The sequence below is a fragment of the Hyperolius riggenbachi genome, unplaced genomic scaffold, assembly GCF_040937935.1.
Source record: "Hyperolius riggenbachi isolate aHypRig1 unplaced genomic scaffold, aHypRig1.pri scaffold_143, whole genome shotgun sequence".
Taxonomy (NCBI): Eukaryota; Metazoa; Chordata; class Amphibia; order Anura; family Hyperoliidae; genus Hyperolius; species Hyperolius riggenbachi.
The window spans coordinates 340,335-358,933 of NW_027152357.1; the positions used below are offsets into that span (position 1 = coordinate 340,335).

Below are 18,599 nucleotides of genomic sequence, written 5' to 3' on the forward strand. Positions count from 1 at the left end.
CTTCACTACAGTGTAAGATTGCAACTGTGTGTGGGTGCGTGGCGTTCTCGTATTCGGCCTAAAGTGCAAAGCTGACCCAAATACGAAAACGCAGATTGCGTGTTGAGCACTCGACAGCTGAGTGGACGTGTCTAGCAACGGCTAGTGGTGGCAGTGGGAAGTGTTTGAGGGGTCCCAGCCTTGTTTGTAGCTTGAATAAGGCTGCTCCCCGCTTGATCTGGTCAAACCCACAGTCGGGAACCGTATACGCAGGCGTGCCGCGGGCCGGTTCCTGACCATGCCAGGGTGGGCTTGAACCACCAACCTTTCAGTTAACAGCCAAACGCGCTAACCAGTTGTGCCACAGAGACTGTGTACCACAAAGACTGTGCATGCAGTTGCTGTTGAATGATTTTATGGGGATGTATGTGTGTCTTTTGGAGGGAGGAAGTAAGTCTGCTCCAAGAAGTTTCAGAAGTAGCGTTGGTGGTATAATGGTGAGGATAGCTGCCGACCAAGTGGTAGGCCTGGGTTCGATTCCTGGCCAATGTATGTGAGTTGGCTTTTGACATCCTACAAATCCCTAAGCAAGCTCATTTTTCTCTTGGATATATCATAATGGTACGTGCTAGGCTGGCTTCAGCATGTAGCATTGTTGTGTGTTGTGTTGGTGGTATAATGGTTAGGATAGCAGCCTACCAAGCGGTAGGCCTGGGTTCGATTCCTGGCCAATGTATGTAAGCTGGCTTTTGAAATCCTAAAATTCCCTGGAAGACAAGTCCCTCCTCCGGAGGAGAAGGGAGGAGGGAAAAAGGGAGGAAATAAGGAAGTCTGTTGAGCAGAAATTCTTATTATTAAGTAGAAACTAGTCTGGTGGGAAAAAAAAATTAGCATTCCGTAAAATTCTGCGGAATTTTAATTCAAATTTTTCAGCGAAATTCCGCCATAGTGATATAGCAATTCCGTTCTATCACAACGGAACGGAATCACCAAATTCCGGCCGGAATCGCGGAATTCTTAATTCCGCGGAATCTAGCGACCATCCCTAATCTTGGGTTCCTGCTAAACAGGTACATGCTGATTTAGCAATGAAAGAGTTTTACGAGAATATTCCTGGTAAACCTAGGTTGGAGTGTCCAGAGTCCACTCCTGTAAGATCCTCAGCATGTGTGCGGTGACAGAACGCCGAGACCCGGGCTGCAGCTCAGATTTCCGGGTTGCGGCGAGCTGCTGACGTCACTGGAGCGCAGGGTGGCTCTCAGACGCCATTGGATAAGCGGAGGACGTGTTACCAGTGGCGCTCCGCAGATGTAAACAGTAGTTCACATGTGCCTACGTGTCAGCTGATCAGCTGACATGGTTAAGTTTCAATTCTGCTTTGTGTTGATTGGTTAGCTCTTGTATTTAAACTCAGTGAGCGCCCCCAGTCATCGCCCGTGATAGCATTAGCTGTGGCTTGTTGCTGGGTATGCACTCACTATCTGATTGATTGCTGTTGCCGATTACTGCCTTGTATTCTGACCACGCTTATCCTCTGATTGATTCCTGTTGCCAACTACTGCCTGGTATCCTGACTACGCTTATCTCTACTGGATTTCCTGTTGCCAACCTTGCTCTTGTACCTGGACTACGCTTGCTATCTGCCTGAATTGACCTCTGCTTGGACACGGACTTGCATGTAGAGATGAGCGTAATGACGTAATTACGATTTCGCGAAATTTCGCGTAATTAGTGTAATTACGATTATGGCCGTAAGTACATAATCGTAATGAAGAAGGATTTCGCGAAATTTCGCGTAAGCGTAATTTTCGCGTAATTTTCGCATTACAATGGGTATTTGTTCATGCCGTAATTTCGCATTAAACCGTAACGCTCCGTATAATATAAAAAAGCCGCCGACTTTAACGGTTAATAGCAAAGCCTGCTTAAAGTTTAGGAACACCAAATTCCCAGGGTATATTAAGGGGATCAGTGGGAATAAGAGGAATTTTTTTTTTCCAAAAAGACCTTATAGTTTTTGAGAAAATCGATTTTTAAGTTTCAAGGGCAAAAATGTCTTTTAAATGCGGAAAATGTCAGGTTTTTTTTGCACAGGTAACAATAGTGTATTATTTTCATAGATTCCCCCAAGTGGGAAGAGTTTTACTTACTTCGTTCTGAGTGTGGGAAATATAAAAAAAAACGACGTGGGGTCCCCCCTCCCAGACCTCTTTAACCCCTTGTCCCCCATGCAGGCTGGGATAGCCAGAATGCGGAGCACCGGCCGCGTGGGGCTCCGCACCCTAACTATACCAGCCCGCATGGTCCATGGATTGGGGGGTCTCGGAAGGGGAGGGGCAGCCAAGCTTTCCCCTCCCCCTCCGAGCCCTTGTCCAATCCAAGGACAAGGGGCTCTTCTCCACCTCCGATGGGCGGTGGAGGTGGAGGCCGCGATTTCCTGGGGGGGGGGGGGGTTTCATGGTGGAATCTGGGAGTCCCCTTTAAAAAGGGGTCCCCCAGATGCCCACCCACCCCTCCCAGGAGAAATGAGTATAGAGGTACTTGTACCCCTTACCCATTTCCTTTAAGAGTTAAAAGTAAATAAACACACAAACACTTAGAAAAAGTATTTTAATTGAACAAAAAACATAACCACGAAAGAAGTCCTTTAATATTCTTAATTAACCATTAATACTTACCTGTCCCTTTAAATAAATGATCCCTCGCAATAGCCTCGGAAATGTTCTATCAGTTACAATGTAACAAAGTTATTACAATGTAACAACTTTGTTACATTGTAACTACGCCGCACCCGACGTCACTCGCCGCTCAGCCGCCGCATACGCGTCTGCGCTGCACAGACCCGACAGAGCTCTGAGCTATATAGCTCAGAGCTCTCTAAGCATCTTTGAATTTGGGCTCCAAGGAGCCCCATTGGTCCATAGCAGACCAATGGGGTTCCTTCAAATCAGAACATTGTAACTGATAGAACATTTCCGAGGCTATTTCGAGGGATCATTTATTTAAAGGGACAGGTAAGTATTAATGGTTAATTAAGAATATTAAAGGACTTTTTTCGTGGTTATGTTTTTTGTTCAATTAAAATACTTTTTCTAAGTGTTTGTGTGTTTATTTACTTTTAACTCTTAAAGGAAATGGGTAAGGGGTACAAGTACCTCTATACTCATTTCTCCTGGGAGGGGGGGTGGGCATCTGGGGGACCCCTTTTTAAAGGGGACTCCCAGATTCCACCATGAACCCCCCCCCCCAGGAAATCGCGGCCTCCACCTCCACCGCCCATCGGAGGTGGAGAAGAGCCCCTTGTCCTTGGATTGGACAAGGGCTCGGAGGGGGAGGGGAAAGCTTGGCTGCCCCTCCCCTTCCGAGCCCCCCCCAATCCATGGACCATGCGGGCTGGTATAGTCAGGGTGCGGAGCCCCACGCGGCCGGTGCTCCGCATTCTGGCTATCCCAGCCTGCATGGGGGACAAGGAGTTAAAGAGGTCTGGGAGGGGGGACCCCACGTCGTTTTTTTTTTTATATTTCCCACACTCAGAACGGAGTAAGTAAAACTCTTCCCACTTGGGGGAATCTATGAAAATAATACACTATTGTTACCAGTGCAAAAAAAACTGACATTTTCCGCATTTAAAAGACATTTTCGCCCTTGAAACTTAAAAATCGATTTTCTCAAAAACTAGAAGGTCTTTTTGAAAAAAAATTTTTTCCTCTTATTCCCACTGATCCCCTTAATATACCCTGGGAATTTGGTGTTCCTAAACTTTAAGCAGGCTTTGCTATTAACCGTTAAAGTCGGCGGGTTTTTAAATGTTTACATTTTTCCTTTGAAACTTTAAGATCGATTTTCTCAAAAACTATAAGGTCTTTTTGAAAAAAAAAAATTTCCTCTTATTCCTTCTGATCTCCTTAATATATTCTCCAAATTTGAGGCTCTTGGCATTTAAGGGGGCTTTGCTATTAACCCTTAAAGTCGGCGGCTTTTTTACATTATACGGAGCGTTACGGTTTAACGCGAAATTACGGTAGCGTTTAATGCGAAATTACGGCATGAACGAAACGCGAAATTACGCGTTGAAAATTACGCTTACGGTATTTTCAATTACGATTTTAATGGCAATTACGCTACCGTAATTTCGCATCGTAATCGCAAATTTCGCATGCGTAATTATAGTAATGCGAAATTACGAAAATTTCGGCTCAACTCTACTTGCATGAATGCTGCCTGGACTGACCTCTGCTTGCTTTGACTACGCTATCTCTGGAAGTATTATCTGGACTGCCTTGCCTTTCTGGAACATCTATCTCTGCAGTCATCTGACTCATTCGTCTGGATTGTCTCATCCTCCAGGCCTCAGGTGACTACATACATATACTTGTGAATACTGTGCCCATTGCATTGCTAGAGTTATGGGGTTCTGTTGGTGAATTACTATCTGTCAGTCTGTATGCTACATCTGCCTGCAGGGTGTATTGCAGTATTATGTTAGATAGGAGTATGCGCAGGTGTTACGGGCTGGGCTCTGGGTCACTTATATGGGCATACAGCCTGACCTATAGTCATTGACCAGACAAGCCTGACACCCTGATAATAGTTGGGGGGGGGGACTCACATGACGTTGACGACCACGGCACAGCCGGAGGTGATCAGCATGACGTGCCCGTCTATGTCGTAGTCATTGTTGATGATGCGGGCGAAGGCCAGGTACACCAGCACCCCGGTCACTATCCAGATGGAGAGGACAGACGCCAGCGCCCCCAGAATCTCTGCAGAGAGAAGTGTCATGTGATAAGTCATGTGATCAGTGACACAAATCCACACACAGCTCACCTGTAAAGCATAAGAATTCTAATGCAAAAAATATGGAGGTGTTACAATGACCCGCCTCTCCTGGAAGACAGAGCCCCACCCCTCCTGAAAGACACCCCCACCCCTTTCTGAAAGACAGAGCCCCACCCCCAGGGCCAGATTTACCCTAAGGCACTGTAGGCGCGTGCCAACAGGCGCCTGAAGATGGAAAGGTGTAGTTCAGCGGTTGTTTGCAAGTTCATGATGGGTGAGGTCTAAGGTGCCAGGAAATCTGTGCCTATAGGCTCCTGTGAGGGGGCCTGCCCACCCCTCCTGGAAGATGTAGCCCCACCCATCCTGGAAGACAGAGCCCCACCTCTCCTGGAAGACAGAGCCCAACCCCTCCTGGGAAGATATAGCCCCACCCCTCCCGAAAGACAGAGGCCCACCCATCCTGGAAGACAGACCCCCACCATTCCTAGATGACAGAGGCCCACTCATCCTGAAAGACAGACCCCTCACTCTTCCTGGAAGACATAGCCCCACCCCTCATGGAAGGCAGAACCCCACCACTCCCAAAAGACAGAGGCCCACCCGTCCTGGAAGACAGACCCCCACCATTCCTAGATGACAGGGGCCCACTACTCCTGAAAGACAACCCCCCCCCCAGCCAGACAGAGCCCCACCCCTCATGGAAGGCAGAACCCCACCACTCCCAAAAGACAGAGCCCCACCCTTCCTGGAAGACAAACCACACCATTCCTAGATGACAGAGGCCCACTCATCCTGAAAGACAACCCCCCAGCCTTCCTAGAAGACATAGCCCCACCCCTCCTGGAAGACAGAACCCTATCTGTCCTGGAAGCCCTAATTATTTTTAATTGGAAATTTGGCCACCCTACACCCCAAGAAAGTGCACTCTGGCCTAAGACTCATGTTCTGGTATCCGGCCAAGGTGGAGATACATGGTCTCCCCGACACTGGTGAAGTACAAGTGCCCCAGCCTGAACCATCAGTGAGTCCCATCATTCTCCACTCACCAGAGCGATGCCAGCCAAAGGTCATGTTCTTGGTTGGAGGCCTTGTGGACATCCACAAGGAGAAGATACTGACACACATACTGCCCAGGTCAGTGAGGAGATGGGCTGCATCCGTCATGATGGCCAAGCTATGGGCAAGGTAGCCCCCTGGAAGAAGACAGAAGGGTCACAGGATGGACGAGGTTCCTCACCTATAGATAGAAGTCAGAGATCTGCTCACCTGCCACCTCGCCAATCATGAAGATGAAGCAGATAATGCAAGCGAAGTAGAGCTTCCTCCGGGCCTGGAGCTTGTGCTGGTTGTCTGAGGGAAACGTCTGGCCATGGCAGTGCTGCGACACCGGCCTCTCCAGCTCCACAGACACCTCTGAGGCACCATTGGGGAGGGGGAAGCCTGGGAAGAGGTCCTTGCTTCCCGAGAAGAACCTGAGGAGAGGAAGGAGAGGATCAGTCATCAATACATCCAAACATGTCCCTCACAGCTTCCTGCTCACCCTCCACACCTCACCACTACATCCAAATATGTCCCCTCACAGCTTCCTGCTCACCATCCACACGTCACCACTACATCCAAACATGTCCCATCACAGCTTCCTGCTCACCATCCACACGTCACCACTACATCTAAACATGTCCGATCACACACTCCTGCTCACCCTCCACACGTCACCACTACATCCAAACATGTCCCCTCACAGCGTCCTGCTCAACCTCCACACGTCACCACTACATCCAAACATGTCCCCTCACACAATCCTGCTCACCCTCCACACCTCACCACTACATCCAAACATGTCCTATCACAGCTACCTGCTCACCCTCCACACCTCACCACTACATCCAAATATGTCCCCTCACAGCTTCCTGCTCACAATCCACACGTCACCACTACATCCAAACATGTCCCATCACAGCTACCTGCTTACCATCCACACGTCACCACTACATCCAAACATTTCCCATCACACACTCCTGCTTACCCTCCACACCTCACCACTACATCCAAACATGTCCCATCACAGCTTCCTGCTCACCCTTCACACCTCACCACTTCATCCAAACATTTCCCATCACAGCTACCTGCTTACCATCCACACGTCACCACTACATCCAAACATGTCCCCTCACACATTCCTGCTCATCCTCCACACGTCACCACTACATCCAAACATGTCCCATCACAGCTACCTGCTCACCATCCACACGTCACCACTACATCCAAACATGTCCCCTCACAGCTTCCTGCTCACAATCCACACGTCACCACTACATCCAAACATGTCCCATCACAGCTACCTGCTTACCATCCACACGTCACCACTACATCCAAACATTTCCCATCACACACTCCTGCTTACCCTCCACACCTCACCACTACATCCAAACATGTCCCATCACAGCTTCCTGCTCACCCTCCACACCTCACCACTACATCCAAACATTTCCCATCACAGCTACCTGCTTACCATCCACACGTCACCACTACATCCAAACATGTCCCCTCACACACTCCTGCTCATCCTCCACACGTCACCACTACATCCAAACATGTCCCATCACAGCTACCTGCTCACCATCGACACGTCACCACTACATCCAAACATGTCCCCTCACAGCTTCCTGCTCACAATCCACACGTCACCACTACATCCAAACATGTCCCCTCACAGCTACCTGCTTACCATCCACACGTCACCACTACATCCAAACATGTCCCCTCACAGCGTCCTGCTCAGCCATTGGACTGCTCCCCTGGACACTTTGGCCTAAATTGTGGAAGAGTTCTTAAGCAAATTACCACATGTGGTAACAACATTTAGCAATTCTGGGGGATTTTAGTCATGTTTTACCACACGCGGTAAATTATGCGGTAATTTGCATTAATTTGCTCTGCACACCTGCTGCTCCCATTACCAGAGGCTCCTCCCCTGCTGGATTCTCCTATCTCTCAGGGGCTCTGGTGGTGAGATCTCTGTGCACCTAAGTTCCCAGCTCTGCACACCTGCTGCACCCATTACCAGAGGCTCCTCCCCCTGCTGGATTCTACTATCTCTCAGGGCTCTGGTGGTGAGATCTCTGTGCACCTGAGATCCCAGCTCTGCACACCTGCTGCTCCCATTACCAGAGGCTCCTCCCCTGCTGGATTCTCCTATCTCTCAGGGGCTCTGGTGGTGAGATCTCTGTGCACCTAAGTTCCCAGCTCTGCACACCTGCTGCACCCATTACCAGAGGCTCCTCCCCCTGCTGGATTCTTCTATCTCTCAGGGGCTCTGGTGGTGAGATCTCTGTGCACCTGAGTTCCCAGCTCTGCACCCCTGCTGCTCCCATTACCAGAGGCTCCTCCCCTGCTGGATTCTTCTATATCTCAGGGATGTGGTGGTGAGATCTCTGTGCACCTGAGTTCCCAGCTCTGCACACCTGCTGCACTTATTACCAGAGGCTCCTCCCCTGCTGGATTCTTCTATCTCTCAGCGGATCTGGTGGTGAGATCTCTGTGCACCTGAGTTCCTAGCTCTGCACACCTGCTACACCCATTACCAGAGGCTCCTCCCCCTGCTGGATTCTTCTATATCTCAGGGATGTGGTGGTGAGATCTCTGTGCACCTGAGTTCCCAGCTCTGCACACCTGCTGCCCCCATTACCAGAGGCTCCTCCCCCTGCTGGATTCTTCTATCTCTCAGGGGCTCTGGTGGTGAGATCTCTGTGCACCTGAGTACCCAGCTCTGCACACCTGCTGCACCCATTACCAGAGGCTCCTCCCCCTGCTGGATTCTTCTATCTCTCAGGGATCTGGTGGTGAGATCTCTGTGCACCTGAGTTCCCAGCTCTGCACACCTGCTGCACCCATTACCAGAGGCTCCTCCCCCTGCTGGATTCTTCTATCTCTCAGGGCTCTGGTGGTGAGATCTCTGTGCACCTGAGTTCCCAGCTCTGCACACCTGCTACACCCATTACCAGAGGCTCCTCCCCTGCTGGATTCCTCTATCTCTCAGGGGCTCTGGTGGTGAGATCTCTGTGCACCTGAGTTCCCAGCTCTGCACACCTGCTGCACCCATTACCAGAGGCTCCTCCCCCTGCTGGATTCTTCTATCCCTTAGGGGCTCTGGTGGTGAGATCTCGGTGCACCTGAGTTCCCAGCTCTGCACACCTGCTGCACCCATTACCAGAGGCTCCTCCCCCTGCTGGATTCTTCTATCTCTCAGCGGATCTGGTGGTGAGATCTCTGTGCACCTGAGTTCCCAGCTCTGCACACCTGCTGCACCCATTACCAGAGGCTCCTCCCCCTGCTGGATTCTTCTATCTCTCAGGGGCTCTGGTGGTGAGATCTCTGTGCACCTGAGTTCCCAGCTCTGCACACCTGCTGCACCCATTACCAGAGGCTCCTCCCCCTGCTGGATTCTTCTATCTCTCAGGGATCTGGTGGTGAGATCTCTGTGCACCTGAGTTCCCAGCTCTGCACACCTGCTGCGCCCATTACCAGAGGCTCCTCCCCCTGCTGGATTCTTCTATCTCTCAGGGGATCTGGTGGTGAGATCTCTGTGCACCTGAGTTCCCAGCTCTGCACACCTGCTGCACCCATTACCAGAGGCCCCTCCCCCTGCTGGATTCTTCTATATCTCAGGGGCTCTGGTGGTGAGATCTCTGTGCTCCTGAGTTCCCAGCTCTGCACACCTGCTGCACCCATTACCAGAGGCCCCTCCCCCTGCTGGATTCTCCTATCTCGCAGGGGATCTGGTGGTGAGATCTCTGTGCACCTGAGTTCCCAGCTCTGCACACCTGCTGCACCCATTACCAGAGGCTCCTCCCCCTGCTGGATTCTTCTATCTCTCAGGGGCTCTGGTGGTGAGATCTCTGTGCACCTGAGTTCCCAGCTCTGCACACCTGCTGCTCCCATTACCAGAGGCTCCTCCCCCTGCTGGATTCTTCTATCTCTCAGGGATCTGGTGGTGAGATCTCTGTGCACCTGAGTTCCCAGCTCTGCACACCTGCTGCTCCCATTACCAGAGGCTCCTCCCCCTGCTGGATGCTCCTATCTCTCAGGGGCTCTGGTGGTGAGATCTCCGTGCCTCTGAGTTCCCAGCTCTGCACACCTGCTGCACCCATTACCAGAGGCTCCTCCCTATGCTGGCTCCTCCTATCTCTCAGGGGATCTGGTGGTGAGATCTCTGTGCACCTGAGTTCCCAGCTCTGCACACCTGCTGCACCCATTACCAGAGGCTCCTCCCCCTGCTGGATTCTCCTATCTCTCAGGGTCTCTGGTGGTGAGATCTCTGTGCACCTGAGTTCCCAGCTCTGCACACCTGCTGCACCTATTACCTGAGGCTCCTCCCCCTGCTGGATTCTCCTATCTCTCAGGGGCTCTGGTGGTGAGATCTCTGTGCACCTCAGTTCCCAGCTCTGGACACCTGCTGCACCCATTACCAGAGGCTCCTCCCCCTGCTGGATTCCTCTATCTCTCAGGGGATCTGGTGGTGAGATCTCTGTGCACCTGAGTTCCCAGCTCTGCACACCTGCTGCACCCATTACCAGAGGCTCCTCCCCCTGCTGGATTCTCCTATCTCTCAGGGATCTGGTGGAGAGATCTCTGTGCACCTGAGTTCCCAGCTCTGCCCACCTGCTGCTCCCATTACCAGAGGCTCCTGCCCCTGCTGGATTCCTCTATCTCTCAGGGGCTCTGGTGGTGAGATCTCTGTGCACCTGAGTTCCCAGCTCTGCACACCTGCTGCGCCCATTACCAGAGGCTCCTCCCCCTGCTGGATTCTCCTATCTCTCAGGGGATCTGGTGGTGAGATCTCTGTACACCTGAGTTCCCAGCTCTGCACACCTGCTGCACCCATTACCAGAGGCCCCTCCCCCTGCTGGATTCTCCTATCTCTCAGGCATCTGGTGGTGAGATCTCTGTGCACCTGAGTTCCCAGCTCTGCACACCTGCTGCACCCATTACCAGAGGCTCCTCCCCCTGCTGGATTCTTCTATCTCTCAGGGGATCTGGTGGTGAGATCTCTGTGCACCTGAGTTCCCAGCTCTGCACACCTGCTGCACCCATTACCAGAGGCTCCTCCCCCTGCTGGATTCTTCTATCTCTCAGGGTTCTGGTGGTGAGATCTCTGTACACCTGAGTTCCCAGCTCTGCACACCTGCTGCACCCATTACCAGAGGCTCCTCCCCCTGCTGGATTCTTCTATCTCTCAGGGGATCTGGTGGTGAGATCTCTGTGCACCTGAGTTCCCAGCTCTGCACACCTGCTGCACCCATTACCAGAGGCTCCTCCCCCTGCTGGATTCTCCTATCTCTCAGGGATCTGGTGGAGAGATCTCTGTGCACCTGAGTTCCCAGCTCTGCCCACCTGCTGCTCCCATTACCAGAGGCTCCTGCCCCTGCTGGATTCTTCTATCTCTCAGGGACTCTGGTGGTGAGATCTCTGTGCACCTGAGTTCCCAGCTCTGCACACCTGCTGCGCCCATTACCAGAGGCTCCTCCCCCTGCTGGATTCTCCTATCTCTCAGGGGATCTGGTGGTGAGATCTCTGTACACCTGAGTTCCCAGCTCTGCACACCTGCTGCACCCATTACCAGAGGCCCCTCCCCCTGCTGGATTCTCCTATCTCTCAGGCATCTGGTGGTGAGATCTCTGTGCACCTGAGTTCCCAGCTCTGCACACCTGCTGCACCCATTACCAGAGGCTCCTCCCCCTGCTGGATTCTTCTATCTCTCAGGGGATCTGGTGGTGAGATCTCTGTGCACCTGAGTTCCCAGCTCTGCACACCTGCTGCACCCATTACCAGAGGCTCCTCCCCCTGCTGGATTCTTCTATCTCTCAGGGTTCTGGTGGTGAGATCTCTGTACACCTGAGTTCCCAGCTCTGCACACCTGCTGCACCCATTACCAGAGGCTCCTCCCCCTGCTGGATTCTTCTATCTCTCAGGGGATCTGGGGGTGAGATCTCTGTACACCTGAGTTCCCAGCTCTGCACACCTGCTGCTCCCATTACCAGAGGCTCCTCCCTATGCTGGATTCTCCTATCTCTCAGGGGCTCTGGTGGTGAGATCTCTGTGCACCTGAGTTCCCAGCTCTGCACACCTGCTGCACCCATTACCAGAGGCCCCTCCCCCTGCTGGATTCTCCTATCTCTCAGGGGCTCTGGTGGTGAGATCTCTGTGCACCTGAGTTCCCAGCTCTGCACACCTGCTGCACCCATTACCAGAGGCTCCTCCCCCTGCTGGATTCTTCTATCTCTCAGGGATCTGGTGGTGAGATCTCTGTGCACCTGAGTTCCCAGCTCTGCACACCTGCTGCACCCATTACCAGAGGCTTCTCCCCCTGCTGGATTCTTCTATCTCTCAGGGGATCTGGTGGTGAGATCTCTGTGCACCTGAGTTCCCAGCTCTGCCCACCTGCTGCACCCATTACCAGAGGCTCCTCCCCCTGCTGGATTCTTCTATCTCTCAGGGGCTCTGGTGGTGAGATCTCTGTGCACCTGAGTTCCCAGCTCTGCCCCCCCTGCTGCACCCATTACCAGAGGCTCCTCCCCCTGCTGGATTCTTCTATCTCTCAGGCATCTGGTGGTGAGATCTCTGTGCACCTGAGTTCCCAGCTCTGCACACCTGCTGCACCCATTACCTGAGGCTCCTCCCCCTGCTGGATTCTTCTATCTCTCAGGGGCTCTGGTGGTGAGATCTCTGTGCACCTGAGTTCCCAGCTCTGCACACCTGCTGCACCCATTACCAGAGGCTCCTCCCCCTGCTGGATTCTTCTATCTCTCAGGGGATCTGGTGGTGAGATCTCTGTGCACCTGAGTTCCCAGCTCTGCACACCTGCTGCGCCCATTACCAGAGGCTCCTCCCCCTGCTGGATTCTTCTATCTCTCAGGGATCTGGTGGTGAGATCTCTGTGCACCTGAGTTCCCAGCTCTGCACACCTGCTGCACCCATTACCAGAGGCTCCTCCCCCTGCTGGATTCTTCTATCTCTCAGGGGCTCTGGTGGTGAGATCTCTGTGTACCTGAGTTCCCAGCTCTGCACACCTGCTGCACCCATTACCAGAGGCTCCTCCCCCTGCTGGATTCTTCTATCTCTCAGGGGCTCTGGTGGTGAGATCTCTGTGCACCTGAGTTCCCAGCTCTGCCCACCTGCTGCTCCCATTACCAGAGGCTCCTCCCCCTGCTGGATTCTTCTATCTCTCAGGGCTCTGGTGGTGAGATCTCTGTGCACCTGAGTTCCCAGCTCTGTACACCTGCTGCTCCCATTACCAGAGGCTCCTCCCCCTGCTGGATTCTCCTATCTCTCAGGGGATCTGGTGGTGAGATCTCTGTATATCTGTGCACCTGAGTTCCCAGCTCTGCACACCTGCTGCACCCATTACCAGAGGCTCCTCCCCCTGCTGCTCCCATTACCAGAGGCTCCTCCCCCTGCTGGATTCTCCTATCTCTCAGGGGCTCTGGTGGTGAGATATCTGTGCACCTGAGCTCCCAGCTCTGCACACCTGCTGCACCCATTACCAGAGGCTCCTCCCCCTGCTGTATTCTTCTATCTCTCAGGGGCTCTGGTGGTGAGATCTCTGTGCACCTGAGTTCCCAGCTCTGCACACCTGCTGCACCCATTACCAGAGGCTCCTCCCCCTGCTGGATTCTTCTATCTCTCAGGGGCTCTGGTGGTGAGATCTCTGTGCACCTGAGTTCCAAGCTCTGCAAACCTGCTGCACCCATTACCAGAGGCTCCTCCCCCTGCTGGATTCTTCTATCTCTCAGGGATCTGGTGGTGAGATCTCTGTATACCTGAGTTCCCAGCTCTGCACACCTGCTGCACCCATTACCAGAGGCTCCTCCCCCTGCTGGATTCTTCTATCTCTCAGGGGATCTGGTGGTGAGATCTCTGTGCACCTGAGTTCCCAGCTCTGCACACCTGCTGCGCCCATTACCAGAGGCTCCTCCCCCTGCTGGATTCTCCTATCTCTCAGGGGATCTGGTGGTGAGATCTCTGTGCACCTGAGTTCCCAGCTCTGCACACCTGCTGCACCCATTACCAGAGGCTCCTCCCCCTGCTGGATTCTCCTATCTCTCAGGGGATCTGGTGGTGAGATCTCTGTGCACCTGAGTTCCCAGCTCTGTACACCTGCTGCACCCATTACCAGAGGCTCCTCCCCCTGCTGGATGCTTCTATCTCTCAGGGGCTCTGGTGGTGAGATCTCCGTGCATCTGAGTTCCCAGCTCTGCACACCTGCTGCACCCATTACCAGAGGCTCCTCCCCCTGCTGGATTCTTCTATCTCTCAGGGGCTCTGGTGGTGAGATCTCTGTGCATCTGAGTTCCCAGCTCTGCACACCTGCTGCACCCATTACCAGAGGCTCCTCCCTATGCTGGCTCCTCCTATCTCTCAGGGGATCTGGTGGTGAGATCTCTGTACACCTGAGTTCCCAGCTCTGCCCCCCTGCTGCACCCATTACCAGAGGCTCCTCCCCCTGCTGGATTCTTCTATCTCTCAGGCATCTGGTAGTGAGATCTCTGTGCACCTGAGTTCCCAGCTCTGCACACCTGCTGCGCCCATTACCAGAGGCTCCTCCCCCTGCTGGATTCTTCTATCTCTGGGACTCTGGTGGTGAGATCTCTGTACACCTGAGTTCCCAGCTCTGCCCCCCTGCTGCACCCATTACCAGAGGCTCCTCCCCCTGCTGGATTCTTCTATCTCTCAGGCATCTGGTAGTGAGATCTCTGTGCACCTGAGTTCCCAGCTCTGCACCCCTGCTGCGCCCATTACCAGAGGCTCCTCCCCCTGCTGGGTTCTTCTATCTCTCAGGGATCTGGTGGTGAGATCTCTGTGCACCTGAGTTCCCAGCTCTGCACACCTGCTGCACCCATTACCAGAGGCTCCTCCCCCTGCTGGATTCTTCTATCTCTCAGGGGATCTGGTGGTGAGATCTCTGTGCACCTGAGTTCCCAGCTCTGCACACCTGCTGCACCCATTACCAGAGGCTCCTCCCCCTGCTGGATGCTTCTATCTCTCAGGGGATCTGGTGGTGAGATCTCTGTGCACCTGAGTTCCCAGCTCTGCACACCTGCTGCACCCATTACCAGAGGCTCCTCCCCCTGCTGGATGCTTCTATCTCTCAGGGGCTCTGGTGGTGAGATCTCCGTGCATCTGAGTTCCCAGCTCTGCACACCTGCTGCACCCATTACCAGAGGCTCCTCCCTATGCTGGATTCTTCTATCTCTCAGGGATCTGGTGGTGAGATCTCTGTGCACCTGAGTTCCCAGCTCTGCACACCTGCTGCGCCCATTACCAGAGGCTCCTCCCCCTGCTGGATTCTCCTATCTCTCAGGGGATCTGGTGGTGAGATCTCTGTACACCTGAGTTCCCAGCTCTGCACACCTGCTGCACCCATTACCAGAGGCCCCTCCCCCTGCTGGATTCTCCTATCTCTCAGGCATCTGGTGGTGAGATCTCTGTGCACCTGAGTTCCCAGCTCTGCACACCTGCTGCACCCATTACCAGAGGCTCCTCCCCCTGCTGGATTCTTCTATCTCTCAGGGGATCTGGTGGTGAGATCTCTGTGCACCTGAGTTCCCAGCTCTGCACACCTGCTGCGCCCATTACCAGAGGCTCCTCCCCCTGCTGGATTCTCCTATCTCTCAGGGGATCTGGTGGTGAGATCTCTGTGCACCTGAGTTCCCAGCTCTGCACACCTGCTGCACCCATTAAGCTCCTCCCCCTGCTGGATGCTTCTATCTCTCAGGGGCTCTGGTGGTGAGATCTCTGTGCACCTGAGTTCCCAGCTCTGCACACCTGCTGCTCCCATTACCAGAGGCTCCTCCCCTGCTGGATTCTTCTATCTCTCAGGGCTCTGGTGGTGAGATCTCTGTGCACCTGAGATCCCAGCTCTGCCCACCTGCTGCTCCCATTACCAGAGGCTCCTCCCCCTGCTGGATTCTTCTATCTCTCAGGGATCTGGTGGTGAGATCTCTGTGCACCTGAGTTCCCAGCTCTGCACACCTGCTGCACCCATTACCAGAGGCTCCTCCCCCTGCTGGATTCTTCTATCTCTCAGGGGATCTGGTGGTGAGATCTCTGTGCACCTGAGTTCCCAGCTCTGCACACCTGCTGCGCCCATTACCAGAGGCTCCTCCCCCTGCTGGATTCTTCTATCTCTCAGGGGATCTGGTGGTGAGATCTCTGTGCACCTGAGTTCCCAGCTCTGCACACCTGCTGCGCCCATTACCAGAGGCTCCTCCCCCTGCTGGATTCTCCTATCTCTCAGGGGATCTGGTGGTGAGATCTCTGTACACCTGAGTTCCCAGCTCTGCACACCTGCTGCACCCATTACCAGAGGCCCCTCCCCCTGCTGGATTCTCCTATCTCTCAGGCATCTGGTGGTGAGATCTCTGTGCACCTGAGTTCCCAGCTCTGCACACCTGCTGCACCCATTACCAGAGGCTCCTCCCCCTGCTGGATTCTTCTATCTCTCAGGGGATCTGGTGGTGAGATCTCTGTGCACCTGAGTTCCCAGCTCTGCACACCTGCTGCGCCCATTACCAGAGGCTCCTCCCCCTGCTGGATTCTCCTATCTCTCAGGGGATCTGGTGGTGAGATCTCTGTACACCTGAGTTCCCAGCTCTGCACACCTGCTGCACCCATTACCAGAGGCTCCTCCCCCTGCTGGATTCTTCTATCTCTCAGGGGATCTGGTGGTGAGATCTCTGTGCACCTGAGTTCCCAGCTCTGCACACCTGCTGCGCCCATTACCAGAGGCTCCTCCCCCTGCTGGATTCTCCTATCTCTCAGGGGATCTGGTGGTGAGATCTCTGTGCACCTGAGTTCCCAGCTCTGCACACCTGCTGCACCCATTACCAGAGGCTCCTCCCCCTGCTGGATGCTTCTATCTCTCAGGGGCTCTGGTGGTGAGATCTCTGTGCACCTGAGTTCCCAGCTCTGTACACTTGCTGCACCCATTACCAGAGGCTCCTCCCCTGCTGGATTCTTCTATCTCTCAGGGCTCTGGTGGTGAGATCTCTGTGCACCTGAGATCCCAGCTCTGCCCACCTGCTGCTCCCATTACCAGAGGCTCCTCCCCCTGCTGGATTCTTCTATCTCTCAGGGATCTGGTGGTGAGATCTCTGTGCACCTGAGTTCCCAGCTCTGCACACCTGCTGCACCCATTACCAGAGGCTCCTCCCCCTGCTGGATTCTTCTATCTCTCAGGGGATCTGGTGGTGAGATCTCTGTGCACCTGAGTTCCCAGCTCTGCACACCTGCTGCGCCCATTACCAGAGGCTCCTCCCCCTGCTGGATTCTCCTATCTCTCAGGGGCTCTGGTGGTGAGATCTCCGTGCATCTGAGTTCCCAGCTCTGCACACCTGCTGCACCCATTACCAGAGGCTCCTCCCCCTGCTGGATGCTTCTATCTCTCAGGGGCTCTGGTGGTGAGATCTCCGTGCATCTGAGTTCCCAGCTCTGCACACCTGCTGCACCCATTACCAGAGGCTCCTCCCTATGCTGGCTCCTCCTATCTCTCAGGGGATCTGGTGGTGAGATCTCTGTGCACCTGAGTTCCCAGCTCTGCACACCTGCTGCACCCATTACCAGAGGCTCCTCCCTATGCTGGCTCCTCCTATCTCTCAGGGGATCTGGTGGTGAGATCTCTGTGCCCCTGAGTTCCCAGCTCTGCACACCTGCTGCACCCATTACCAGAGGCTCCTCCCTATGCTGGCTCCTCCTATCTCTCAGGGGATCTGGTGGTGAGATCTCTGTGCACCTGAGTTCCCAGCTCTGCACACCTGCTGCACCCATTACCAGAGGCTCCTCCCTATGCTGGCTCCTCCTATCTCTCAGGGGATCTGGTGGTGAGATCTCTGTGACCCTGAGTTCCCAGCTCTGCACACCTGCTGCACCCATTACCAGAGGCTCCTCCCCCTGCTGGATTCTTCTATCTCTCAGGGGATCTGGTGGTGAGATCTCTGTGCACCTGAGTTCCCAGCTCTGCACACCTGCTGCGCCCATTACCAGAGGCTCCTCCCCCTGCTGGATTCTCCTATCTCTCAGGGGATCTGGTGGTGAGATCTCTGTGCACCTGAGTTCCCAGCTCTGCACACCTGCTGCACCCATTACCAGAGGCTCCTCCCCCTGCTGGATGCTTCTATCTCTCAGGGGCTCTGGTGGTGAGATCTCCGTGCATCTGAGTTCCCAGCTCTGCACACCTGCTGCACCCATTACCAGAGGCTCCTTCCCCTGCTGGATTCTTCTATCTCTCAGGGGATCTGGTGGTGAGATCTCTGTGCACCTGAGTTCCCAGCTCTGCACACCTGCTGCACCCATTACCAGAGGCTCCTCCCCCTGCTGGATGCTTCTATCTCTCAGGGGCTCTGGTGGTGAGATCTCCGTGCATCTGAGTTCCCAGCTCTGCACACCTGCTGCACCCATTACCAGAGGCTCCTCCCTATGCTGGCTCCTCCTATCTCTCAGGGGATCTGGTGGTGAGATCTCTGTGCCCCTGAGTTCCCAGCTCTGCCCACCTGCTGCGCCCATTACCAGAGGCTCCTCCCCCTGCTGGATTCTTCTATCTCTCAGGGGCTCTGGTGGTGAGATCTCTGTGCACCTGAGTTCCCAGCTCTGCCCACCTGCTGCGCCCATTACCAGAGGCTCCTCCCCCTGCTGGATTCTTCTATCTCTCAGGGATCTGGGGGTGAGATCTCTGTGCACCTGAGTTCCCAGCTCTGCACACCTGCTGCACCCATTACCAGAGGCTCCTCCCCCTGCTGGATTCTTCTATCTCTCAGGGGCTCTGGTGGTGAGATCTCTGTACACCT

The 18,599-nt window shown here is 54.1% G+C and overlaps 1 protein-coding gene across 1 annotated transcript in view; it reads right to left on the minus strand.

Annotated features, from left to right (window-relative positions):
* LOC137543658 (proton-coupled zinc antiporter SLC30A2-like) overlaps positions 1-18,599 on the minus strand; it is a 92,555-nt gene that overhangs the window by 36,901 nt on the left and 37,055 nt on the right. Inside the window, exons 2-4 of the mRNA XM_068264784.1 lie at positions 6,025-6,230; positions 5,805-5,951; positions 4,589-4,742 (exon numbers count right to left, since the gene is read on the minus strand). Of these exons, the coding sequence (XP_068120885.1) occupies positions 4,589-4,742; positions 5,805-5,951; positions 6,025-6,230 (507 nt within the window). The remainder of the gene's footprint in view (positions 1-4,588; positions 4,743-5,804; positions 5,952-6,024; positions 6,231-18,599) is intronic.